This window comes from Panthera pardus, unplaced genomic scaffold (assembly GCF_024362965.1).
Source record: "Panthera pardus isolate Hobbes unplaced genomic scaffold, ASM2436296v1 HiC_scaffold_12, whole genome shotgun sequence".
Classification (NCBI taxonomy): Eukaryota; Metazoa; Chordata; class Mammalia; order Carnivora; family Felidae; genus Panthera; species Panthera pardus.
This window is the reverse complement of record NW_026526677.1, coordinates 14,247,079-14,274,523: the sequence shown is the minus strand read 5'-3', so window position 1 is coordinate 14,274,523 and position 27,445 is coordinate 14,247,079. Positions and strand designations below refer to the sequence as shown.

Genomic DNA, 27,445 nt, shown 5'->3' with positions numbered 1-27,445 from the left:
GTGATGCTCAACTTTTCAGTTCATTGTTCTTCTTCCATATAGTGTATTTCTTTTGTCTCTCTCCAAAAACTCCTTTAACTTGTTTGTATTTCCATTGAACCATTCTTGACCAAATATGATCTCGGACATTTCCAGGAAGATATCTTTAGAAATTCCATGTTGTAATTGAAAACCATGAAATATGTTTTAAATCTATGGTCTAAATGCATGTTTTTTTTTCAGTGTTGAATGTTTTTATTTATTTTTATTTATTGTCAGTGAACAAACATACAGTGCAGTCTTGGCTTCAGGAGTAGATTCCCAGGATTCATCACTTATATACAACACCTAGTGCTTATCAGAACAAGTGCCCTTCGCAATGCCCGTCACTCATTTTTCCCACCCCCCACTGCCATCAATCCTCAGTTTATTCTCTGTATTTAAAAGTCTCTTAAGGTTTGTGTCTCTCTCTCTGTTTGTATCTTATTTTTCCTTCCCTTTCCTTGTGGTCTTCTGTTAAGTTTCTCAAGTTCCTCATATGAGTCATATCATATGATATCTGTCTTTCTCTGATTGACTTATTTCACTTGGCATAATACCTTCCAGTTCCACCCACGTTGTTGCAAATGGCAAGATTTTATTCTTTTTCATCACCAAGTAGTATTCCATTGTGTATATATACCACATCTTCTTTATCCATTCATCAGTTGATGGACATGTGGACTTTTTCCATAATTTGGCTATTGTTGATAGTGCTTCTATAAACATTACGGTAAATGCATGTGTTTTAAGGGCGACTGATGTGCAAAATGAGACAATATAGTAGTCATCTTTTAAACTCTATCAAACAAATTCCCATGAATAGAGTTCTTCAGAGATCTTTATTATGGAAAAGAACTCCATTTTTGGCACAATACCAGTTTCAGAAATCATTTTGTTTATTATATAGAGAAAAAATTAGCAGAGTGATTATGAGAACTTGCTGTGAAACCAAACATTCAAGTATTTGGATTCTACGCTACCCTTTTAGCTGTATAACCCTCAATGGATCACTGAAAATCTAAGCCTCAGTTTTCTCAACTGTACAAGATAAATAATAATTCCAGGGCTATTTAGTTAATTATAAAGATTAGATCAGATAATAGATGTGAAGCATTCAAGGAAGTCCTAATAAATGTGGGCCATTATCATTAGAAGGCTTACATTCCTGCAATATTTTCAATGCACAATGGCTTTTTCTTAAAGAATATTCACTCGTGTTTCATGAATTATTTTTTGCCAACTTAACTGACAAACAACTAAGGAAAAGCTCAGCACTTCACAGTTTTGGATTTAAAATGGTTTATGTTAACATTGGAGAATGCTTGGAAACCACGGAAAAGAGGAAGGAAATAGAAATGCCTTAACAGTCTTTAACAGTTTTGTGTGTGTTCTTCTGGATCTATAGTTATGTACGCATGTGAGTATATTACATACATAAGCAAAATTTCTGTCATATTCCATGTGTTTTTCTACACTTTCTGTATACACTTGAAAGTTTAACTTTTGATAATTCCTTTGTCGTTGAAATCTGAGATGAACGTGTTCTGAATATTTGGGAAAAAAATTAAGAGTCTCATGTTGCAGTGCTTTGGATCTGAAATGTAAATATATCAACTTAAAAATCTGTATGCAGTGACATCTTTTTGGTGGCTACCTGCTAAACATTTAAAAACCTTACCTTTCTGTGACATTTAATAAGCTTCGGTAGACAGCTGCTTTGTTGAAGCTTTGTGTGTTTTCTTAAAACTCATTGCTTTTCTCCTAACTTTTATAGATTTGCTATGGTCACTAAAAATAAATGTTGAATTAAGTGTTCGACTCATTTGTTTTAATTTTTTAACAGAGACAAGCTGTAAAGCCAAGAATTGACAATGAATTCAGAATTTGTGGAAACCCATAAACTGTAGTCAAACTGCTGAAATTTCCTTTTTTTTTTACATTTTCTCTCTCCATAATCTGAATTACAATTTTAGTTTTCTCTGCTATGTAAATGTTAAGAATGTATTTTTCCACTTTCCAAGTATCTGTTTCTTTTGTTTAAACTTTTGTAACTAGATAGTTTTCATTCAAGCAATAATTTTATAACATTTTCACTTTTTGAAATGTATCACATTTTTTGTATAACTATAGTTCATTATTTTTCCTACATGCTTTTTTAAGTGTTCAAAATAAAGTGCAAAAGTGTAAACTTTCTTTTAGAAGTTAAAAGTTTAAAAATTTTTCACTAATTCAGAGCGCCCGGTGGCTCAGTCGGTTGAACGTCTGACTTCAGCTCAGGTCATGATCTTACGGCTTGTGAGTTCCAGTCCCGTGTCCCTCTCTGTTAACAACCGAAGCCTGCTTCGGATGCTGTGTCTCCCTCTCTCTCTGCCCCTCCCCTGCTCGTGCTCCATCTCTCTCTCAAAAATAAACATTAAAAAAATTAAAAAAAAATTGTTTTCACTAATTCAAAAGTACTGAAAAACCTATTCAAACCTTCTAAATATGCGTTATTTTCCTCCACTTAATTTATTTTACAAGTTTCCTGCTCATATATCATGCCATTTAAAATTATTATGACTTAGTTTTTGCTTTGATATCCATGTGGTCTAGACTCTTTCTTTAGAGCTATTGTTACCTGTTTTTGTTTGCAATTGGTAACGAGTGTATGATAAACACTTGTTGATAACAAGTGTATGATAAATACTATATTATTGTTGAATAATACACTTTTTGGCTGCTCTTTCGTCTTTTACATGCACTATGTCATTTAATACATTTACCGGTCTTTTCATTTTTCTGATCTTTTTTATAAACTATCTTTTCACCTTGTTTTCATTTAGGTCTACTTCTGTGATTAGGAAATGCACTCTGCTGGCTTGAATTGGCAAAGATGGCCAATAGATTCTGTGACTGTGTAGACAGCACTTAGGTTGAACACATGCTAATTAAATTAAATTAAATTTATAATTAAAATAGGACCACTGTAATTTTTTATAATATAATTTGGAAAGCGTTATGCATTACATACATGTAACTATAATCTATGCACAATATGAAAGATTTAGACTGTTTGTGTTTGCCCTATAAAATTCCCTGTTACGTAAGTGCATATCATATTTTATGTAAAATGCGGTCTAGACATAATTTAAGACATATTATTTTTGCTTATGGTGCCATGCCAAAATGCTATTTAATACAAATATGTTAAAGAAATAAGAGTAGAATAGAGTATGTCAAAAATATGAGGGGTGTGTGAGTGGCTCAGTTGATTAAGCGACTGACCCTTGATCTCAGCTCAGGTCATGATCTCATGGGTTTGTGAGTTCAAGCCCTGAATTGGGCCACACGCTGTCAGTGTGGAACCTGCTTGAGATTCTCTCTCTCTCTCTCTCTCTCTCTCTCTCTCTCTGTCTCTCTGTCTCTCTCTATCTCTCTCCATCCCTCCCCCCACCCCGTCTCTCTCTGCCTCTCTCTCTCTCTCGGAATAAACTTAAAAAGACATTAGAAAAAAAGAGCATGTCAAAAATATGAAAAGCTGTGCCTGCTTCCAGGTAATTGATAGTGTTGGTAATAACATATTTTGTTGAGCACTTATCATGTGCCAGACAATATTCAAAGGATATAACATATCCTCACAAGATAACTTTTAGGTAGGTACTAGCAATATCCAAATGTTAATCTCACATAACAGAAAGCAATCCTTCTATCCCTTCAGGTGGAGATGTAAGAATAATCCTATAATTTTCTTTATAGAAAATCACACCTAGTTCAGCTGCATACTATGTTGACTCTAGATACAGAATATATCTAGAGTCTATCTCTCAGCACATTCTCTGTCACCACATTGGCCCAAGGGACCTGGTCTCAGAATTATTGCTGCAGCCTTTCACTTTGGCCTTACCCATCATGAGTCTGATCTTGCTGTAAAAGCCAGGGTGATACTCTAAACCAGTAAACTGGATCATATCCACTTTCACAAATCCTACCAGACTTCTCATCCCACTAAGAATAAAAACCAAAACTTTTACAAGCACCTATTGGTCCCAAATGATCTTGTGCCCACTCCTTACATATAGTAACTCATTCCTTAGCGTTCTGTCCATCATGCTTACTTTGTTTCAATAACATGCCCTCCTAACTCTGCCTGTACACATTAGTCTTCATACTGCCTGGAATTTTCTCTTTTCTCCTCTTCACCCTGACACTTCCTTTTCATAGACAACTGCATGACTTGGTCCTTATTCTGTTCTGAAGAATATCCCTTACCACCCGATTTAAAATTGTACCCGTTCGTAGCCCTCTTTCATGCTCCATTTGTTTCCCATAATGTTTTCTCTCCAACTAACATTTTATGTATTTAGCTCATGCCTTTTCTTTCTTGTATCCCTCCTCTTCTGCCCTTGCATCCTGTAAGCTCTATGAGCACAGGATTTTTACTTGTTTGTTCAATGTCATACCCCCATCACCTAGGGAATGGCCTCAACAGCTGTATCTGAAGGCTGCATTTTGCAGCTAATAAACCTAGAGCACAAAGAGATTAAGTAACTGGTTCATAAGTACTCCGTGTTAAAGAACAAGCTCGCGTTGGAACTCAGAGACTTTTCTCAGAGGTGAAAAAATAGAATTCATTGTTATATTAAAGCAAGCGTTAAATAAAATACCAGGAGCTGTTAAAAGGTGTATATTGCCGGCACTCTAGAATTGCTGATGGAAGGCAGCGTGATTTTGACGATACTAGCTAAATTTTCTCAAACGGGTACAGTCCTACTTACAAAAAGAGAGATTCTGGAAAAGAAAGAACAATTTATCAGATGATGGTATGGTTCTGGAGAGAGAACCTGTAATAGTCAGGGCACAGGCTATGATAGTGTAATGAAGGGATTCAGAAATCAAGTGTCCCAACAAAGACAAAAACAAGTACCCTCGGTTGTAACATTGCAGAGTTTAACTGGCTAAGGTTTGTGGATGGCTCTTTTTCACCAGGTCATCCTGGGACCTGGGTTTCTTCTATGTTGTTGAATTGGTGTCGCCCGGATGTGTCCTCTTGTGCATCAGTGAAGAGGGTTCACCCAGCACTCTGCACATTGTGGTCTGGGAGAAAGGGGCAATTTTCACAATGGGAAAGCAATTACCCTATTTTTGTTCATACAGACTTTTAAGGAGTTATTCAATTCATTTAATACATATAGGACTGTTCAGGTCACCCGTTTCTTCTGAAGTGACTATCTTTATGCAACTGCACGTTTCATTTAATTTTCAAAATTATTAACAGAGTTGTTTATACTATTCTATCATTACCCTTTTACTATTTCTGGGGACAAAGTGGCACCCCTTCTTTCATTCCTGATGTGGGAATGTATCTTCTGTCTTTACAATGGTGACCACGGGAATTATAATATGCATGTTTAGTATAGTACAGTTTACCTAAAATAATATAAAATACAACTTTTAATGTCAGAAACCCAAAGCAGTAAAGACCCAATTCTTCTCTCTTCTTCTTTCTTTTGTTGTCACAAATTTTACTTTTATGCCTGGTTTAAGCCAATAACGCATCAGCATAGTTTTACCTCATCTATTCTTTAAAGCACTTATAATTAAGTGTCCAATATGTGTTAAATTTATCTTCATTGTAACATTTTTGGTATTACTCATATCCTTGTGTAGACACAAATTTTCTTCTGTTATCATGCTTCCATTGTCCGGAAAAGTGCTGAAACATAAGTTTCCTGGCTATAAATTATTTCAGTGTGTGTATATTTATTTCCAGAAAGATTCTATTTTGTTTTTTATATTTTAAAGATTTTTAAAATATTTCCATGCGTATTACATTCTGATTGACAGTGATTATCTTTCACTACTTTAAATGTTTTTTCATTATATCTGGTATGAATCATTTCTGATGGCATCTTCTATAATTCATATAATTTTTACTTTGTATGTGACATGCATTTTCCTCTGAATGCTGTCATAATTATCTATTTATCTTCATTATTAATCAGTGGGACTAATGAGTCTAGGTGTGTTTTGTTTGTTGATTGGTTTGCTGTTTGTATTTTTCCTGTCTAGGGTCCACTGACCTTGGACCCATGGTTCGATGTTCCCTTAATTTTAGAAAAGTCATGGCCATTATCTTTTTAAATATTTCTTCTGATTAATTCCTTCTCTATTTTGTTCTGGATATTAGACTCTTTGATATTGTGCCATGATTATTAGATACTTTTATTCTCACTTTTTCTATAGCTTTCATTCTGTTGGCTTAATTCCTGTAGTTTATCTTCCAGTTTTCTGCCTGTTTCTCAACCTCTTTGATATACTGAGGAACCTGTTGAAGGAATTATTTGTCTCTGATATTGTGAGTGTGTAGGTGTGTGTTTATTTCTAGAGTTTCACTGGACACTTCTTCATGGTTTCCTTCCATCTGATGAAATACATACTCACTTATCTAATGTTACTGTCTCTACTAGATATTTCAACCTAGTAATTTCAATGTTTAGTCAAGACCCCCAGCAACACCTGCTTTTAAAAAGTTGATTTATTATGATTCTTATGAGCTATTCTTACTATTTTTGGCTGGAGGCTGCAGAGAAAACTACAGTGAAGCCAAAAGTTCTCTTTCTAGGCTCCTCTGCTTTTCCCAGTCGCCCAAACCTGGCTTTCATGTACACATATACATACATATATTTTAAAAAATAACATTTTTATTTATTTTTGAAAGACAGAGCATGAGTGGAGGAGGAACAGAGAGAGAAGGAGACACAGAATCCAAAACAGGCTCCAGACTCCGAGCTGTCAGCACAGAACCCGACGCGGGGCTCGAACTCACAAACCGTGAGATCATGACCTGAGCCCAAGTCAGACGCTTAACTGACTGAGCCACCTAGGCCCCCTGATATATTTAATTTAGTTACTTTCTTCCTACCTTCTTGCCTGGCGGCTACATCTTTCTCCCACCTAGTACAAAGGTGAAACAGTTCCTGTGTCTCATCTCCTCCTGGAGGAACTTGTCTCCCCTTTCGATTCAGATTACTTGGATGTTTGCAAATTCTGCTTTCTGATAGACTCATGAAAAGTTATAATTGTGTAGATTGCCTGGATTTTTAAAAACATTATTTGCAGCTTTCTAAACCCAAGTGGAAGTGGAAATTTATTTATTTATTTATTTATTTATTTATTTATTTATTTAAAATTTTAATTCCAGTGTAGTTACGATACAGTGTTATGTTAGTTTCAGGTATAGGGTATAGCGATTCAACAATTCCATTTAGTACTCAGCGGTCATCAAAATAAGTGTTCTCTTAATCCCCTTCACCTATTTATATACCCTTTTAAGTCCCATCCAGTGGGGTAATTTCAAATATCTCCTTTCTAGATAATGCCACATGTATAGTGCAATATTTACCTGGCATTCCAGTTCTGCACCTTGAACATGTAATGAAATTTCAGAATCAGCATAGATATAACTGATAACATTGATCTCCTTTCTTTCTTTCTTCCTCCCTCTCTCCCCTCTCTTTTTCTTGCCTTTTTATTCTGTCTTCATCTTATTGATCATCCACGCTCAAAACCTGAACATTCTACATGTTTCAATAAATGGAATACATTTTGAAATCTAGTGGAAACCATTTTAAATGTATTCCTTTTTATTTCTGCCAATGACTTAAAGAAGATTTTTACTACTTCCGAAATTACGGGCTGGAAGCCAGATAATGCAGTTGGCAAAGTGAAAAACTTAGTGTATTCTTCCATTCCATGTCACAATGTGCTTAAAACCAGGGACAGACATCCAACATACTTTTCAGTTTTGCTTAATGGAAAAAGTGTCCTTGGGGCACCTGGGTGGCTCAGTCAGTTAAGAGACTTCAGCTTAGGTCATGATCTCACAGTTCCTGGGTTTGAGCCCCACGTCGGGATCTGTGCTGACAGCTAAGAGCCTGGAGCCTGCTTCGGATTCTGTGTCTCCCTCTCTCTCTCTCTCTCTGCCCCTCCTCAGCTCAAGCTCTGTCTCTCTCTCTCAAAAAAAAAAAAAAAAGATAATAAACAAATAAGCATTAAAAATAATAAAAATATCCTTTTTTATGAACTAATTTCTTTTGAAATTGCTTTTCATTGCCTCTTCTAATGTTTGATCCTGGAACTGTAAGGTTATAGGTACAGGAAGCAAAATTGTAGGGGGGGGGGGTCACTAAGGATAGTAGTGAGTGGTACCACTCCCATTTCAACCTTTGGATTCCTGGACCTGTGAATCCTGGCTCTGGGAGAACTGGTACCATATACTAGATGCTAAATGAGAGCATACATAGCCTTTATTTATGATCTTTATTGAAAATGTCCAAGAAGAGAAAGACACTAAAAACAAACAAAATATTTTTATTGTAACTTCTTCAACTAGAGACAATATACGTCATTCTTAATTTTTTTTAATTTAATGTGAAATTTAATGTAAATTTAATATGAACAATACAATTAATTGATAAACCAATTTTTTTGAAACACTCTTTTCATTGCCTCTTTTACATCTTTGTTCCTTAAACTGTAGATAATGGGATTCAGCATGGGAATCACAATCGTGTAAAACATTGACACTATCATGTCATGGTCCAGAGCATAGCTGGAACTTGGTCTCACATACATGAAGAGGATGGTTCCATGATATATTGACACTGCAGTTAGGTGAGAGCCACATGTAGAAAAGACTTTCCGCCTCCCTGCAGCAGAATGAATTTTCAGAATGGCCAACAGAATGAAACCATAGGAGATCAGAACTGTCAGGATAGTGACGATCTCAATGGAGCCCACAAGGTAGAAGAGCAGGAGCTGGTTTGTGTGAGCGTCCGAACAAGAAATGGCGAGGAGAGGAGGGATGTCACAAAAGACATGTCTAATTTCATTGGATGCGCAGAAGGACAGGCTGAATGTGGCCACGGTGTGTACGGAAGCATGCAAAATGCCACCCACGTAGGAAGCAACGATGAGCGGCACATAGACTCTGGGTGACATGCTCACTGAGTACAGGAGAGGGTTGTAGATGGCGACATAGCGGTCATATGCCATTGCAGCCAAGAGAAAGCATTCTGTGGTCCCAAAGGTAACAGCCAGAAACATCTGTGTTGCACATCCAAGGAATGAAATGATTTTATTCTTTGACATGAAATCTACTAACATATTTGGAGTAATAACTGAGGAAAAACAAGCATCCACAGATGATAACACACTTAGAAAATAGTACATGGGATTGTGGAGCCGGGAATCCCCAATGACCAATGAAACTAAAACCAAATTCCCCATCATAGTAAAGAGGTAGATTGCTAGAAACAGGAAGAATAAGATTGTCTGCAGCTCAAGCTTATCTGTGAAACCCTTCAGTACAAATATGGTGACTTCCGTGTCATTCTTCATGTCGATACCTCATGGAACAAACTTGAAGATATTAATACAATTGTAATTCATATTAATATGATAAAAGTGGCCATTCGTGTGACTCATGGAAAGTGAACTCTGTCCTCGTATTTATTTCTTGGCAATGAATAATATCCCATTAGTTGATGAGGAGACGGTGACAGGACGGTGGATCAAAGGTTGAATGCACTCACGGTAGAATTAAACGGAAGATTGGAGATTTTACTCACCGGCTCAACTTAGGTCATTTCTAAAACTGAGGCCAAATGGGTGGTTTACAACTGATTTCTATTAGCTGTTTTCCTATTAAAGCACAGTGCACTGCTATGTATGTTTTTCTTATAACATAAAAACGGAAGATAGTATATCAATGAACACAACATTGGAATGCACATCAGAATTCTAAACGTTTCAGCAAGTGTGTAAAATGATTTGCTATAATCTATTCACCTATAGCATTATGACATTAATATTTCTCTCAAAACATTGGAACAAATATTGAAGAAAATGTGTTAATGAAATTAAATGTTCAAATTAATTTAAAATAGAGAATATACTAAATTAGGTTAGTTTGACAGGTTAACAGCCAATTGGATAGTAATATTTTAGAGGTTTAAATCTAAAAGCTTTCTAACTCCCTTAAGTTATTTTGAACAGAACAAACCAAGACTGTTTTCAAGAATATGGACCATGATTGGATATAAAATTCTATGACAACATGTGTTTCATTCAATGTGTTTTTGAAATACATATTATTCTTTGCAAGATAAATATTTGGTCATTTGTATGGGTTTTGGAGGTCTACATTATTGATAATGTATGTTTTTCTATTCTTTCAGAATTCTATGTTTAAAATGAAAGAATTATAATAAAAAAATAGGAAATCTGTTTTTCTTTCAGTATATTACACTTGATTATATAATGTTGATTTGGGATTCAGTGAATGGATAACTAGGTAATTATTATATAAAAGTAACAAATTCAGAAAATCAGTAATTAAAAATGTAACAAAAATCTTTGCACCTAGACATTACACTTAATATTTAAAAGAAGAAATAGTAGCAAGAAATGAAAGCTAGAAGATGTAGAAAAAAACTTTTCAGGCATAGTGTCATGGTTAATCAAACTAGGAGTGAAAGTATTAGCTGAACCTGAATTCAAAGTTCCATTATTTGCCCATAATATGACAATAGTTGGAGAATAGGTTTTATTCAAATTATTACACTTAAATTTTTTTTTAGATATTCACCCATAGGACATGTGAATCAGTCCTGAGGGCACATAATCTGCGGCAGATAATATTCGGTTAATTATTTAAATTCGTTATGCAAGTCGAGCCCTAGTTTCAATACATTGACATGGGCACCATCAGTAAGAGAGAGAGCCATTTGATAACAAATCGTGATAGAAAAAGAGGAAAGTGAATCCCAGCCACCTTCTAGGAACGGTAAAGTCAGTATCACTTAGAATTGTCAATATCGGCAGAAAACATTTTCATAGATTATTGGAAAGATTAAATGCAGAGAAAACCAGAAAAACTCATCGGAGACATCAAAAAAAAAGCAAATTTAAGGTGAATCCTATGTATTGGAAATAAAAGTTACAACAAAACAAATTAAGACGCTCAAACAAACCACTTATCCTAATTAACTGAATATTTTTGAGCTTCTTTAACATAATGAAACGCTTTTAAATATATCATTTCATTAAAAAAACAAAAAACAAAACAAAACAAAAAAACAAAAAAAACAACCTTGGCGCGCTAGGGTGGCTCAGTCGGTTAAGCGTCTAACTTTGACTTAGGTTATGATCTTACAGTTCATGGGTTCCAGCCCCGTGTCAGGCTCTGTGCTGACAGCTTGGAGACTAGAACCTGCTTTGGATTGTGTGTCTCCCTCTCTCTCTCTGCCCCTCCCCTGCTGGCATTCACTCTCTCTCTCAAATATAAATGAACATTTAAAAAAGAAGTAGGAGGATGGCTCCCCTCCCCGCAAAAAACAAAAACAAAAAAACCCAAAAAACACCTTAATGAATTGACTGTGAAAACCTGAACACGTTTTTTCTTATGTTAGAGAAAAGGAAGAGTGCCTGGGTGGGTCAGCCCATTGAGCTTCCAACTTTGGCTCAAATCATGATGTCATGATTCCTAAGTTCGAACCCCTCATCAGGCTCTCTGCTATCATTGAAGAGCCTGCATCAGATCCTCTGTCCTCCTCTCTCTGCCCCTCCGTGCTCACGCTGTCTCCCTCTCTCTCAAAAACAAATAAACATTTAAAAAATTTTAAAAAGGAAAAAAAACGCCATGGGGAAAAATATCAGGAATATTTACCAAAGGGGGGTTCACATAAGAGTTTATGTAGATGAGGTAAAAACAGAAAAGAAAAAAAAAAAAAAACCAGACTTTCATAAATATGATGAAGCCAATCTATGTTTTAATGCAGCAAAGAGTCACATGAAAAAGCTCAACCTCAATACAACTCGCGGCATCAGGTCAATGATATACCGGGTACAGGGACAATTACATAGATTTGGAATTTGGAGGTATGTTTTCTTCATTCAGCTCCATTAGTAAAAGTCATGCGTGATACCAGGCTTTCTCTCCAAAGCAACCCTTCTTCTTTTTTTTTTTTCTTTAAGTTATTTTATTTCATTTTCGGTATAGTTACATTGTGTTATGGTAGTTTCAGGTGTAGGATACAGTGATTCAACTCCTCTTTCAAAGAGCAGTAAATTGAAGTGACAAAGTGGATACAATAAAGTAAAACCAGGCAGACTAAGCATGTAAAACAAATATTTCAAACCATTTTCTTTAAATACGTCCATTTTTAATAATTTTAAGATTTTCATATAATTAAATTTGCCATTTTTTAAAAAAATTTATTTTAAAAATTTAAATTTTTTTTTAAAAATAGTAAATATACGAGCACAACACCAATGTTACAGCTACATCATTGAAAACCAACGGACCAGAGCCTTGAACTTGAACTAGATACTTCATTCTTTAGCTGCACGTAACACATTTTTTTCTGATTGCTTATGTACTTAACCATTTTTCCGGTAGATTAAATCCAGTGATTTATATTATGATTCTGTTTTTCCCTCTGCACACAATTTATGTCTAAATTAGAGACTAGTTTTGTGAATTGCATGATCCATTAATAATAACAACAACAAAAACAAAAAATAAAAATGCACACACAGATCCCCATAATCCTATGTGTCACATTAGAGTGGGTTTAATTTTCTTTTTTGGGGGGGGGTAAATAAGATAATAAAAAATTACAATATTTAACACTTCATTTAAATATTATATAAAACTATCTTTCTGTTAGGTGAGTATAACTAAATCAATATTAGTACATATATCAGACCCAGACTTACGAAGAGAGAATGTATTCTTAAAGAATTTAATAGTATGATCAACATTTATAATTAATTTAAAGTCACTTCCAAAAATATAACTTTCATAGAAGGCAGAATACTCCAAATATTTTGGGCTCACTACCGAAGCTCTAAATTCACAAAGGAGTAGAGAACAGAGAACTAACACTTATTGACCTGTAGGAATGGTCTTGTGCACACATTACTTTATTTCCCTTTTGTAATAACTCTCACAGGTAACAAGTGCCACAGCCAAGATTCAGTCTCAAGTGTCTTTCAGAGAGCACCCACTTTTCACCTTTTTTCATTACTTCTTATTATGCCATAGCTTCATTCTGCAATTGACTTCCCTCCCCAGGACCTCCATTAGAATAAAACAAAATGTGTTTTTTTAAATGTATTTAAATATTTTAAGTCATCAAGACAAGAGAAACACTATGAAATAAGTCGTCATCTGAAGTGGCCAGCAAAATAAAATGAAAGGAATTATTATTTGTCTTATTAATAATATAAAATATAATATAAAATATTATTTGCCTTATTGTATTAAAATATAAGTGCCCAGAGAGTTGAATGAGTTAAATGTTTCCTTGCTCTCGATTGAAACATTTTATCTTGTTTCACTTTGAACTGGTCTGCCTTCTGACATCAAGAAAATGAAAATATAGATGTATTTGGAGACTTCTAATTGCTTTTACAAATTCAAATTCATTATTTTCCATTTCTTTTGTTTTATTCCAGGAAGTGTTGTTATCCAATTTTTAGACAGATCTGCATAAGTCCAGTTTGTGAAGAATGTATTCTATTCACCTGTACAATAGGCAACAAGTAAAAGCTTTAATATTGAAGATTTCATCACATATTTGACCTTGATGTTTTAGGTTTAATTTCCTAAATATTTGGCAAATTATCTGAAAACTGCTCTTACCTACAGAACAGCAAAGGCAGGTTTAGGTACCTTATGAATGTAGTTCATTTAGATTGCTTATATCCACTTACTCAGCTGTTGATAAAACTCAGAAGAGATGCCCTAATGGGAATATGGTCCAATTATCTTCTGGTTCAAAATAGCAATACAAGGATTTACTCAATAATAAAGAAGTAAGTAGTCTGGAATAATGTATTGTATGTTAATATTATAGAAAATAAATAGTTGTTTGATACCTGGTTTAAAATAATGCCCTAAAGATATATACAGACACTAGATAAAAAGTCTTTAGAACTGAGACATGCTCTTAATATAATAGCTCTGACACTGGGTTAGAACTAACTTCTCTGAGAATCAATTCCCTCATCTGGGCAATATAAGCCATTTTTTTAAATTGTGACAGGTCAGTAAACATGGTAAACTAAAATGATGTAAAACTACAATATATCTCCTGCAGAATCTAGCAGATAGATTTATAGTCAATGAAAGGTATTACACTTTTACTCTGTACAAATCATAGAGTACATGGGTTTGATGAATACATTTAGAAGTGTGGCGTCTAAGCTTGCTGGAAGATTGATCATTATTCAAGGTAATAAGAAAAATCCAAAAACTCCCATATAAATGTAGAGGAAACATTAAAAGTTTAAAGCTCTGTGGGACTTGAGAAATCATGTAATTTTGTGACTACTAAATGTTGATGTAGTGTTTATTCAAATTAAATAAAAATATCTATTGATTGGTTGACAAACAGATGTTTATCACGTATACACGTGCAGTTCACTCATACACACACATACCCCTGGGACCAAAATAGAGACATTTAACATTTTTATTTATTTTTTATTTTTCTTTAATTTTCTTAGGTGTCCCCCACTCTTACACAGGCTTAATCATGTTACAAAGGGTCCATAAAAAACTGGAATAGATCTTAGAAGTATGCCGTACATACTTGCTTTGGAAAAGACAGGGCTTCACTTAGAAGAAAAGCTGAGAATCATGTCAATTGAGTAAGGCAAATACACTAGGAAAGTAAGTTTCAACAAGGGAGGGGTCTTCTGGAAAATGCAGGACTTATAAAGGATTGCTAGAGCAATACACAAGTCTAAAGTGTAGAGTAATCCTTTACAAGGTAACATCTGCTGTGACACTTAAAGTAGCTGTACGATAATATTTTAAGACCTTCATAAAAACATGAGTCATCTTTGAACACAAAGCTGGAAAAGCTACTTGATATATCTCCAACTACACATGCGCCTCCTGATAGTCAAAATGCCCATCCTATTGACACATTGAATGAATCAAAGGATTATTATTGAACTCTTTATAATTACATTTAAATTGCAAAAGGGTAAAAATAACCAAATAATGTTCAAATGTTACCAAAATCAGAGCATCAACCCAGGCCATAAGGAATCAAATGAACCCATATCAAATACATCTTAATATAAAACAAAAACAATTAAATGACTGATGACTCAAGAATATCAAATGTATTGGAAATGAGAATACAAAATATCAGAAGGATGAGGACATATGCTACAAAGAGCTCGGAATAATAAACCAGAAAATGGAAATAAGGCAAAAATTCAGTAATCAAGAGTAATTTAATACATAGAAATTTAATATAAGAGTGGGTGGTCACTCCTGAAAGCATAATTAGGGAAAGAGAAGAGAAAGAGAGATGAAGAAAAATCAATTTCAAGTAAATAATTAAGAGAATTAAGAATTTGATAGAAAATGACAGATCTAAAAGTACTAAGATATAATTTAAAAAACAATAGAAATGTGACTCATACAAATATAAAATTGACATACAAAAATTTATAACTATCTGAATGAGTATATCAATAAAATGAGAGATATAGAATTTTTAAGAAATAAGGGTTTATGACATTTCTTTGGAAAAGTTACAATAAAACATTTAGTTTCCTTTTTAATTTTATTGAAAAAATGTACACATAGAAAAGTACATACATCTCAAGTGTATAGCTTGATGAATTTTTAAATCGAACATACCCTTATAAACAAGCCCAAGAAAAAGAACATTTCCAGAACCAGGGAACCTCCTGTATTCTTCCAGTCACTCTCTCCCATGTAAAGATAACCATAGTATGAAACAGAGACTAATTTATGTAATAGCTAGTTTTTTTCAAGGACAGAGTTATTGCATTTTAATAAAATACAGAAAATCTACCATTTATATGTACCAGTTACATGAATTTGAATAGACACACACAACTGTGTAACAATAACCACATTATGGGCAATAGAAATATTCTATATTGTAGAATTGTGGAATTCCTTTGTTAATTTCTACAAAAATGCTTTTCTTAGTTTTAACTCGGGTTGCATTGAATATATAGATAATTTGCAATTACATTTAATTAATAGATCAGTATCTGCTTTATCCCTTTTTTTCTTTCATTCTTTTGTTCTTAAATTCAAATCCCATGACCAATATTCCCTATCTATTAATTTAGTCTCCCCAGGTGTTGAGCTCAGGCACCTGTGTATTTTAAACACATTTTGAATAATTTATTTAAGTACATAGCCATGAACTAGTTTATAGATGAGTATACAAGATTTCCAAGACAAGACCCTGACCGACACAAAAAGTTTGACCTTTATCTCTGCCAGATCTCTCATATTTTGTTTATTACATAGAATATTAAATTTATCTATATAGTGTCCCATCTCTGTTTTCAATACTTCCTGTTTATGTATTCATATATTTTCTCCCTATTAAACTCTCAGTGAGCTTCAAGTATTTTTCATGCCACTTTAAAAGTTAAATAAATATAGTAATCTTTATTAAATGATTATGAAGTTTGTCATACCTTATTTTGAGACAAGTAAACAGGTTATGTTCTCAGGAAGAAAGAACTGGGTTTTAGAGAATTTAAGTCATAAACCCAATGGCGTATATTTATTTAGTATCTGAGCCAGGATTGTGTCCTGTAGCATTAGATTGTTTTCCAGCCCTATGTATTGCTCTGCCCTGAGGGCTATTTTATACCAGAGGCCAAAGTGTATTCATGTGATCATTTTTATCATGTAGCTCATGGTTCCAGAGCCACTCATTTACTATGAAAGAAACACATGAAATTATCTGACTTTTCCGTCCCAGAAGATAATTACCTTATTTTCTCCTTGGAGCATCCCTGTGGACATCAAGAAGGGCTTGAAAGTCTGCTATAAAACTCCAAATGATCAGTGATCATAGGGTATGTTAACTGAATGAGCAGTTCATTTCCACAGGTAAGAGGAAAGTGTTTCTTATTACTTACAGAATTCTTCAGAAGTCATAACCTTGAATCTCAAACTAGATTCCACATTATAATATTTAAATCTGAGATGGAAATTTCTAGTTAACTGAGAATTAAATTAAAATTGAACAAGGAAATTCCAGGGAACATTACAAGGATAATAGGAAAGGCTCCTTGCATGTTTAGGTCAACAGATTTGGAAACTAGACATTTTATTTCACTTTCTTGATGGAATGTAACAGCTGGAATAAAGGTAGTTGAAATAAAGGGATGTATTACAAATTTAGGAAAATTATTAAATAGAGAGCAAATTGACTATCAACCAATCATCAGATACATGCCAGTTGAGGATCATAATTTGTTTTTCTAATGCAAACACATAAATGAATTTTAAATTTGTTTTACTGGTTAGCTGCTTGCTGAAGAAGCCATTTCAGTTTTATTTTCTTTTTTTTTAAGTCATGGTCTGCTTAAACTTGATGGCTTTATAAAAGAATTCAAACACACGAGGATGTTATTTTGTATTGTTTCCAGAAGACAACCTTTCCAGGATTATGGCATATCAAAATGAATTGCAACATAGTCAACTGCCCATAGCTTATTTTTTGATCATTACAAAAGTTAATTTAACAAAAGGTTCAATATGAAAATGCACATAACCTGATTTTTATATTGTAGTAAAACAGGTGCTGTGGAGAGGGGACATGTGGAAGCCATTTTGATTTCTTCTGATGAACACCCCCGTTGTTTATTTTCGTTCCAAAGCTTCTAACATGATGATGCTATTTCCTCGTATACCACCATTCCAAGACTGCTCTGTTGCCCACTAGTTGCCATTTGCACACTTCCATCTATCACAAAATTCATAAAGGGATTGAACCCCTGCAATAGTCCTTGGACATGTCTGCCATTTGATTTCAATGACAGTTTCTTGTCCATAATTTTTTTTTCAACTCGGGAGGGTGAGCTTTGTTCATGGTGTCTACTTGACCACCTCAAAGATGCCCCCAAATGGAATTCATGGTGTCCTTCATGCTCCCGCTAGACACAGCTGCAAGTGTGGGACAGAGAAACCTGGTCTTCAATCCTGTCTTTGCTTCTAACTATCGGTATGACCACGGCCCGGTTATAGGTCAGGCTGCTTCTCAGTTTTCTCATCTATAAAAGGATGCTAAATTATTTAGTTTGCAGGTTGCTATGCAGATGACATAAGATAATGTACACACAATTTTTAACCCTCAGTAGCCACTTAATATCATGTGGTTGCACCTATCATTGCTGTCCTTCTCAAGCTTAGCATTTATGACATTGTTCTCATAGATGTGCCCTGTGTATGTTTTCCAACTGTATTACAGGTGAAGAATTGAAAAAATTAGTCTTCCAGATTGGTCTATTTTGTTAAAATTGAGAGTTTGTATTTTTGTCTATCTAATCTCTATCTCCTAAGATGAAATGAGCTAGATAAGGAAAAAAATTATTATGGACAAAATCATCAGGGGGATGTAAGTAGACGTACTATCATTTTACTGACATGACCAAAGTACAATGCAATGATAGCAATGAATTTCCAAGATGCCTGACACCATAGAGTATTGTGATGGTCAGAGAGGGCTGCCCTGTATGACAAGGGCTAATATCTAAATCTAACATCCTATATTGTACTCATTTGTGAATATTTTGAATTTAAATAATTTTCACACTGTATTTCTCATTTAAATGCATCCCAGGGATACACATGTAGTTGGTCCCATTTTAACAACTGGATACACACACACGCACACACACACACACACACACACACACACACACACACAAGGAATTTCACACACATTTTACAAAATCTAGGACTAGTAACAGGTATGTAATTTTTATTATATTATTTTCAGATTTTTAAATTTCTATATTCATTCATATTTGAGGATTTTCAGATGATGCAATATGAAGCAAGGTGGGAGAAAATTTAATAGAAAACAACTGGAAATTAACCCAATAATTGGCATAATTTGTTTAACATGAAAAATTTAGCCAACAACTTAATAAAATAATTTCTTTATTTACGCAGGATAATGTATCCTCTGGGACACAACTTCTTCATCACTGCCTTTTCCTTCACTGACAAGGATTTCAACATGTCCTTCTAAGAAACAAACATGAGAATACATAAAGTGGGTTCTATTTTCAAAAATATCTCCTTTAAAACCTGCAAATAAACACTAAAATGCCAGGGTTGACATTGGATTTAGATTTATACACAATTAAGTTGAAAAATGTAACTGAGTTCACTACGTTTATATTGACGGGTTTCACAGATGATTTTGAGGTGCAAATCTTCCTCTTTTTACTATTTCTAGCAATCTACCTTTTTACTCTGGTAGGAAATTTGGGACTAGTTATATTAGTCATTGGGGATTCTCGGCTACACAACCCCATGTACTACTTTCTGAGCGTATTGTCTTTCCTGGATGCCTGTTATTCTTCAGTTGTCACCCCCAAAATGTTGGTCAATTTCCTCGCAGAGAATAAAGCCATTTCCTATGTTGGATGTGCAGCGCAGATGCTTCTCTTTGTTACTTTTGGGACCACAGAATGCTTTCTCTTGGCTGCAATGGCATATGACCGCTATGTCGCCATCTACAACCCTCTCCTGTACTCAGTGAGCATGTCACCCAGAGTCTATGTGCCGCTCATCGTTGCTTCCTACGTGGGTGGCATTTTGCATGCTTCCGTACACACCGTGGCCACATTCAGCCTGTCCTTCTGCGCATCCAATGAAATTAGACATGTCTTTTGTGACATCCCTCCTCTCCTCGCCATTTCTTGTTCGGACACTCACACAAACCAGCTCCTGCTCTCCTACCTTGTGGGCTCCATTGAGATCGTCACTATCCTGCCAGTTCTGATCTCCTATGGTTTCATTCTGTTGGCCATTCTGAAGATTCATTCTGCTGCAGGGAGGCGGAAAGTCTTTTCTACATGTGGCTCTCACCTAACTGGAGTGTCAATATATCATGCAACCATCCTCTTCACGTACGTGAGACCAAGTTCCAGCTATGCTCTGGACCATGACATGATAGCCTCAACATTTTACACGATTGTGATTCCCATGCTGAATCCCATCATCTACAGTTTAAGGAACAAAGATGTAAAAGAAGCGATGAAAAATCTGTTTGGTAAAAATTGGTATATCAATAAAGTCTACTTTTCACATTGACCGTTAAATTGAGAAAAATTATGAATGCTATTGATCATCTCAATATTAAAATAGAAATGTTTTGCTTTAGTTTATTTGTGTCTTTCTCTTCTTGCTTTATATTTTTAAAGATTGTGATCACGTCTCCACCTGTACATTTTTCACATATGTAGAAAATCTCTGTCATTCCTTTGCTTCTTCCTTAATTCACCTGGAAATACACACAGGCGCACACATGCATTTATACACACATGTGTAAATACATATGCATCTATGCTGAGGCTGATTGTATTAACTTGCTCAGGCTGCCATAACAAAGTGCCACAGACTGGTGGCTTTCACAGCAGCAATCTATTGCTCACCGTTATAGAATCTGTAAGTCTGAAGGTGAAACGGAGTGAATTTCTTCCTAGTCCTCTCTCCTTCACTTGTAGATGGCAGTCGTCTCTTTCTGTCTCCACATGGTCATTCCTCTCTGTGTTTCTGCGTTCTGATCTCTTTTTATGATACCAGTGATCTTGGATTAGGGTCCACTCTAACGACCTCATTTTAAGTTAATTATCTCCTCAAAGGCTTTATTGTCAAATATACTCATATTCTGAGGTATGGGGAGTTAGATTTTCAACATATGAATATTGGTGTGTATATATATATATACATATATATACGTATATATATGTATATATATGTATATACACCAATACACATACACATGTATATATACACATATATATATACACATATATATATGTGGGTGTGCATGCATGTACATGTGCACACATGCATATATTCATTACATATAGATATATTTGCATATAGACACATACATATATTTATTATTTGTAAGTATATTTATAAATACAGAGTCACATATGTATGTGATCTTTAAAATGTATAGTATTACCTTTCATCCTCATATGAGTCAAACTGGATATTCTCCCATAGTTGCAATTATACATAACTTGAAGATCATATCTGAATAGCTTGAGCAAATACCACGTCACTGGGAAAAAAAAGCCAAGCTCACATAATCCCAGTCCACTTCCATTGAGTCACTGGTATCTGACTCCTGATAAAATAACTGAAGCTGAGCTAAGCTGCAGCCCAACTTCATGGGTTTTCCTACTAACCTGGTATAGACTCAGCTTTGGCTCTCTTTTCTTCTGACCACTACCACCTTATTATGGTCTTACAGACGCCACTACTCCTCGGTGCCCAGACCCAAGAACCAAGGCATAGGGGTGCCTGGTGGCTCAGTTGGTTAAGCGACCGACTTCAGCTCAGGTCAGGATCTCATGGTCTGTGAGTTCGAGCACCCCATCGGGCTCTGTGCTGACAGCTTAGAGCTGCTTCAGATTCTGTGTCTCCCTCTCTCTCTCTGTCCCTCCCCAGCTAGTGACCGATCTCTCTCTCTCTTTCTATCAAAACTAAGGAGCATTAATTTTTTTTAAAGAACCATCCCAACTATACTCATGCTTAGCCCTGTTTCCAACAGACCTCATTTTAATTGCAAGGACATGTGTCCTTCAAAGTTAATTAATTGTAAGTGGTTGTGTTTTTCAATCCTTCCTTCCTTTTTTTTTTAAAGTTTTATTTTTACTTATTTTGAAAGAGAGAGAGAGTGAGCAAGCAAGGGAGGGCAGAGAGAGAGGGAGACGGAATCCCAAGCAGGGCCCACGCATCAGTGCTGAGTTCCACACAGGGCCCTAACCTACAAACTGCGAGATCGCAACCTGAGCTGAGACCAAGAGTCAGGTGCTTAACTGACTGAGCCCCCCTGGTGCCCCTCCATCCTTCCCTCTTACATTTCATTATCATCATCATCATCATCATCATCACTATTATTTTTTTATTTATTTTGAGAGAGGGAGAGAGAGAGACTGGGGAGGGGCAGAGAGGGAGACAGAGAATCCCAAAGCAGGCTCCACAATGTCAGTGCAGAGCCACAAGCAGGGCTTGAACTCACAAACCATGAGATCGTTACCTGAGCCAAAATCAAGAGGCAGACACTTAACTGAGCCAAGCCGGAGCCCCTATTATTATTATTATTATTATTTTAAGTGTTGAATCCCTTTGGTTCCAACAAGATGATCTCCTTAGAACACAGAGTACCACTTAAGGATATTTCCCTAAAGTGGGATCATTAAGTATAAATAACACCTTAACTGTATAAATATAGATAATCTTTTACCACAATATATTTGCCCCAACAATTTTTCTGCATTATTTTCCTTCTGTTTGCAAGGTTTTCTGGGCTGTCATTCACATAACTCCTGTTTTTAAATGCCTATTCTTAGTGAGGAGTTCATTGACTACATTATGATTAGAATTTACTTCCTTTGAATATCCTCGTATTCTTTCCTTCTTAAATACACTCCTTTCACTTATCACAATTTCATATAACATGCATTTAATTTATATTTGACTTATTGTCTGATCTATTTTCCAGACATATGTGTCTGGAATTTTATCTCACACATATTGTGGCTCAATCAACATTCCTTAAATGAACAAATTGTGTATATAAGAAATTGTCAAAAAGATTTTATTTAACTCAATGAAGGGATGCATGTGAAAAAAGAATGTTATTAGGTACTGCCTTAGATTTTCTAATTTACATTTTTCCTTTAAAATCTATCCTCTCTCTCTTGATCACTTTGCTATTTTTTTCTAGCTTTCTCATTTGGGTACAAATTTTCCAGTGAATATTATGTCAGTGGAATCACGCATATTTCAGCACTTCATGTTTTCATAATCAGTATTTCTGATTTTTTCCCATTTCTTTTGACTTAAGGATAGTTTAGTAACATACAAAAATACTTAAATGAACACATTGAGAGTTTTTTGTTTTTTGTTTTTGTTTTTTTTTTTTTTTTTTTTTAACATTTGTCCTTCATTTCTAAAGAGAATGAGATTTTGAGAAACTTTTTTTATTCAGGTCTTAGTCATCACTAATGTATGGAAGTTTTCATAAATGCCGCACTACACTTGTAAAAACAATTATCACAAAGCTTTTCTACATACTTACCTACAAAAATAACCTTATTGAAGGTTTAAAGTCTTTATGTACGTTTTAAAAAAAATTTGAATGTTTGTTTATTTTCGAGAGAGAGAGAGACCGAGCATGAGCGGGGAGGGGCAGAGAGAGAGGGAAACACAGAATCTGAAGCAGGCTCCAGGCTCTGAGCTGTCATCACAGAGCCTGACCTGAGGTACAAACTTGCAAAATGTGAGATCATGACCTGAGCCAAAGCCTGATGCTTAGCGGACTGAGCCACCCAAGTGCCCCTAAGTCTTTATGTCTTAATTAAAGTTTTCTTACTTGAAAACAATACAGGCGTATAAAGTTTTCCTAAAGTTAGCAGGCTTCGTTCCATTTCTCTCGTTGCATCTCCTGTATGAGAAGTTTCCCGTTTGGGATAGGTATTGCTACATAACCATTTGCATAGATAACATTCACTCTGGAGAGGTAGAGTCCAAGTGGAGGCATCCACCTGCAAGGACAGAGGGATGTGGTTACCCCCTAGGACTGTGGACTCAAAGCAGCGATCAGAATAGCCTTGCTCATTTATAAGCAAGGCGATGGCAAGTTGATCATGGTATTTCTAGAAGTGAAGCAGATGAAAAACACTAAATTCTGGCTTGATCTGTATAAGCAGGCTAAGTGAACAAAAGTCTAACTTGAATCATAAAAACTGTCATTGTGGGAGCTCAGCAATCAGTTTGTGAACTGAGGAAGCTTTTAGCCCTAGAACCTCTTTAGTGAAGGGAGGTCAGGTACCCTTGAGGGATGAACCTTGCATATTACCAAAAAATTTAAACTATTAATCTTTGTCCAAGCCTTTGCCAAAGGGACTTTGGACATTTACCAGGGTAACTGTGCATTAGTGAAAAAGAAATAGCCAGGTCTTTGGGAACTACTGGATACTAGTTCTGGACTCATGATGATAACTCCAGAAGACCCAAAATATCACTGTGTGTTTGCGTTTTTGTGATCCAAGAGTCAGGGGAGGGGCTTGTGGAAGTCAGGTGATCAATGGAGTTTTACTTCTGGCCGATGTTGCAGTGAGGCCAGTGTGTCCCTGGCCCATCCTCTGGTTATTTGTCCAGTTCCAGAATGTCTAATTGGAATAAAACAACTGAGCCCCTGGAAGAATCCCCACGTTGGTTCTCTGACATGTGAGTTAGGGTTATCATGATGGAAAAAGCCAAGTGGGAGCAACTCTAACTGTCTCAACCAAGAAACCATATGATTGCTATATAGCAATCTACAACCCTCTCTTGTACTCAGTGAGCATGTCACCCAGAGTCTATGTAACACACTCAGTGTTTCTTCCTATGTGGGTGGCATTTTGCATGCTTTTGTACACACAGTGATGACATTCAGCCTGTCCTTCCATGCATCCAATGAAATTATACATGTCTTTTGTGGCATCCCTCCACTACTTGCCTTTTTTAAATTATTTTTTAGATGTTTTTAATGTTTATTTTCGAGAGAGAGAGAGAGAATGAGTGGGAGAGGGGAAGAAAGAGAGGGAGACATAGATTCTGAAACAGGCTCCAGGCTCTGAGCTGTCAGCACAGAGCTTGATGCAGGGCTCGAACTCACGAACTGTGAGATTACGACCTGAGCTGAAATCAAAAGTCAGATGCTTAACCGACTGAGCCACCCAGGCACCCCATTACTTGCCATTTTTTGTTCTGACACTCACACAAACCATATATACATACATAAATGCATATATGATGTATGTATGTATAATATGTTTATATATCATGTATGTATATAATGTAGATATAAGGTACACACATACATATTATATATACATATATTTATATATTTCAACAGTTGTTGCTTTTCTCTCAGCTCTATTTCTATTTGTCTTTCACGACACTTAAATACACCATCAATAGGGGGTGCCTGGGTGGCTTAGTCGGTTAAGCGTCTGACTTCTGCCCAGGTCATGATCTCACGGCTCGTGGGTTTGAGCCCCGCATCGGGCTCTGGGATGACAGCTCAGACCCTGGGGCCTGTTTCAGATTCTGTGTCTGCCTCTCTCTCTGCCCCTCACCCACTCGCACTCTGTCTCCCTCTGTCTCAAAAATAAACATTAAAAAAATTTTTTAAAAAATAAATACACTATCAATAAATGTTACTGTTCTATGACTGGACAGTAATAAGAAAAGATTCTGATAATGGAATAAAGATATATAATGTTGAGCCAAACAGTGGAAATGCCATGGCAATAAGCCTGGATGGATCTTACTCCTAAATAAGGCAAATGGGGGCGCCTGGGTCGCTCAGTCGGTTAAGCGTCTGACTTCAGCTCAGGTCATGATCTCGCGGTCCGTGAGTTCAAGCCCCGAGTTGGGCCCAGTGCTGACAGCTCAGAGCCTGGAGCCTGTTTCAGATTCTGTGTCTCCCTCTCTCTCTGACCATCCCCCATTCATGCTCTGTCTCTCTCTGTCTCAAAAGTAAATAAACATTAAAAAAAATTAATAAAAAAATTTTTTAAAAAATAAAAAAAAAAAAAATAAGGCAAATGAAGTAACATTAAGAAGGTCTTCACAGGACTCCAGAATGGAGAAGTAACCTCATAATGAGTGCTAAAGACATTCAGCGGTGTGAATGTGTTCTAATCCATAGGATCCCGAGAACATAAGCCATAGTAGTAGTGAGTGCAAATCACATTCCGCAATGACAGACAACAATACACTACATCAATTAATATTTAATATGAATCCATTTGAACACAATAAAAGTAAACAGATGATAAAAAATATCTATATTTGTAAAATGCTGTGTTCGAAGGCTGATAAATGCTTTGTTGGAAAATATTCTAGGATATACAAGCACTGTTACTGCAATCAAGACATTTTCTTTAGTTTCTGAGCAAAGAGACTTGGACTGGTATGAAACTCAGTGTTGAAAATGTATTTTACTTAGGAATCAATTTTTACCAATTTTTTCATCGCTTCTTTTACATCTTTGTTCCTTAAACTGTAGACGATGGGATTCAGCATGGGAATCACAATCGTGTAAAATGTTGAGGCTATCATGTCATGGTCCAGAGCATAGCTGGAACTCGGTCTCACGTACGTGAAGAGGATGGTTCCGTGATATATTGACACTCCAGTTAGGTGAGAGCCACATGTAGAAAAGACTTTCCGCCTCCCTGCAGCAGAATGAATCTTCCGAATGGCCAACAGAATGAAACCATAGGAGATCAGAACTGTCAGGATAGTGACGATCTCAATGGAGCCCACAAGGTAGAAGAGCAGGAGCTGGTTTGTGTGAGTGTCCGAACAAGAAATGGCGAGGAGAGGAGGGATGTCACAAAAGACATGTCTAATTTCATTGGATGCGCAGAAGGACAGGCTGAATGTGGCCACGGTGTGTACGGAAGCATGCAAAATGCCACCCACGTAGGAAGCAACGATGAGCGGCACATAGACTCTGGGTGACATGCTCACTGAGTACAGGAGAGGGTTGTAGATGGCGACATAGCGGTCATATGCCATTGCAGCCAAGAGAAAGCATTCTGTGGTCCCAAAAGTAACAAAGAGAAGCATCTGCACTGCACATCCAACATAGGAAATGGCTTTATTCTCTGCGAGGAAATTGACCAACATTTTGGGGGTGACAACTGAAGAATAACAGGCATCCAGGAAAGACAATACGCTCAGAAAGTAGTACATGGGGTTGTGTAGCCGAGAATCCCCAATGACTAATATAACTAGTCCCAAATTTCCTACCAGAGTAAAAAGGTAGATTGCTAGAAATAGTAAAAAGAGGAAGATTTGCACCTCAAAATCATCTGTGAAACCCGTCAATATAAACATGGTGACTTTGGTCACATTTTCCATCTGAATGCTGTGTAAATTTAAATCTGATGGGAACCCTGACATCTCACTTTCTATTTGTAGGTACTAAAGGCAATATCTTGTGAAAATAGAGTCCACCCAATCATATTCTCATATTTGTTTCTTAGCAGGGTATAAAGGTTTCCTTGGCAGTGACAAAATAGGCGGTGATAATGATATTGTACCCAAGTGGTTGCATTTTGCTGTTAAATAAAAGGACGAAATGATTATATTCAGTCATTGAGTGCATTTATCAAGTGAAAAATATTCTGTTGATTGAAATGGTTTACTGTCTAATTCATTTTCAGTTAAATTCTTTGCGGTCTTGTATTCATATCACGTAATCTTAAAATTCACAATGATTAATAAACAGGCATATTTGAGTCTTAAACATCATGATGGAAAGTACACATC

The 27,445-nt window shown here is 35.8% G+C and overlaps 3 protein-coding genes and 1 pseudogene across 3 annotated transcripts; 1 reads left to right on the top strand and 3 right to left on the bottom strand.

The window, feature by feature from the left end:
• Positions 1–8,466: 8,466 nt before the first annotated feature.
• On the bottom strand, positions 8,467–9,447 carry LOC109245302 (olfactory receptor 5T2-like). Its single transcript, XM_019412606.2, has one exon. It carries the CDS (start codon positions 9,397–9,399, stop codon positions 8,467–8,469), a length of 933 nt encoding a protein of 310 aa, XP_019268151.2. The 5' UTR covers positions 9,400–9,447.
• An 8,278-nt stretch (positions 9,448–17,725) lies between these two features.
• LOC109245214 (small nuclear ribonucleoprotein G-like) lies at positions 17,726–17,954 on the bottom strand (annotated as a pseudogene).
• A 1,226-nt stretch (positions 17,955–19,180) lies between these two features.
• Positions 19,181–20,188, top strand: LOC109245215 (olfactory receptor 5T1-like). The gene has a single exon (XM_019412529.2). It carries the CDS (start codon positions 19,196–19,198, stop codon positions 20,186–20,188), a length of 993 nt encoding a protein of 330 aa, XP_019268074.2. The 5' UTR covers positions 19,181–19,195.
• A 5,922-nt stretch (positions 20,189–26,110) lies between these two features.
• Positions 26,111–27,124, bottom strand: LOC109245216 (olfactory receptor 5T3-like). Its single transcript, XM_019412530.2, has one exon. The coding sequence runs from the start codon at positions 27,074–27,076 to the stop codon at positions 26,111–26,113; it is 966 nt and encodes a 321-aa protein (XP_019268075.2). The 5' UTR covers positions 27,077–27,124.
• Positions 27,125–27,445: the final 321 nt, after the last annotated feature.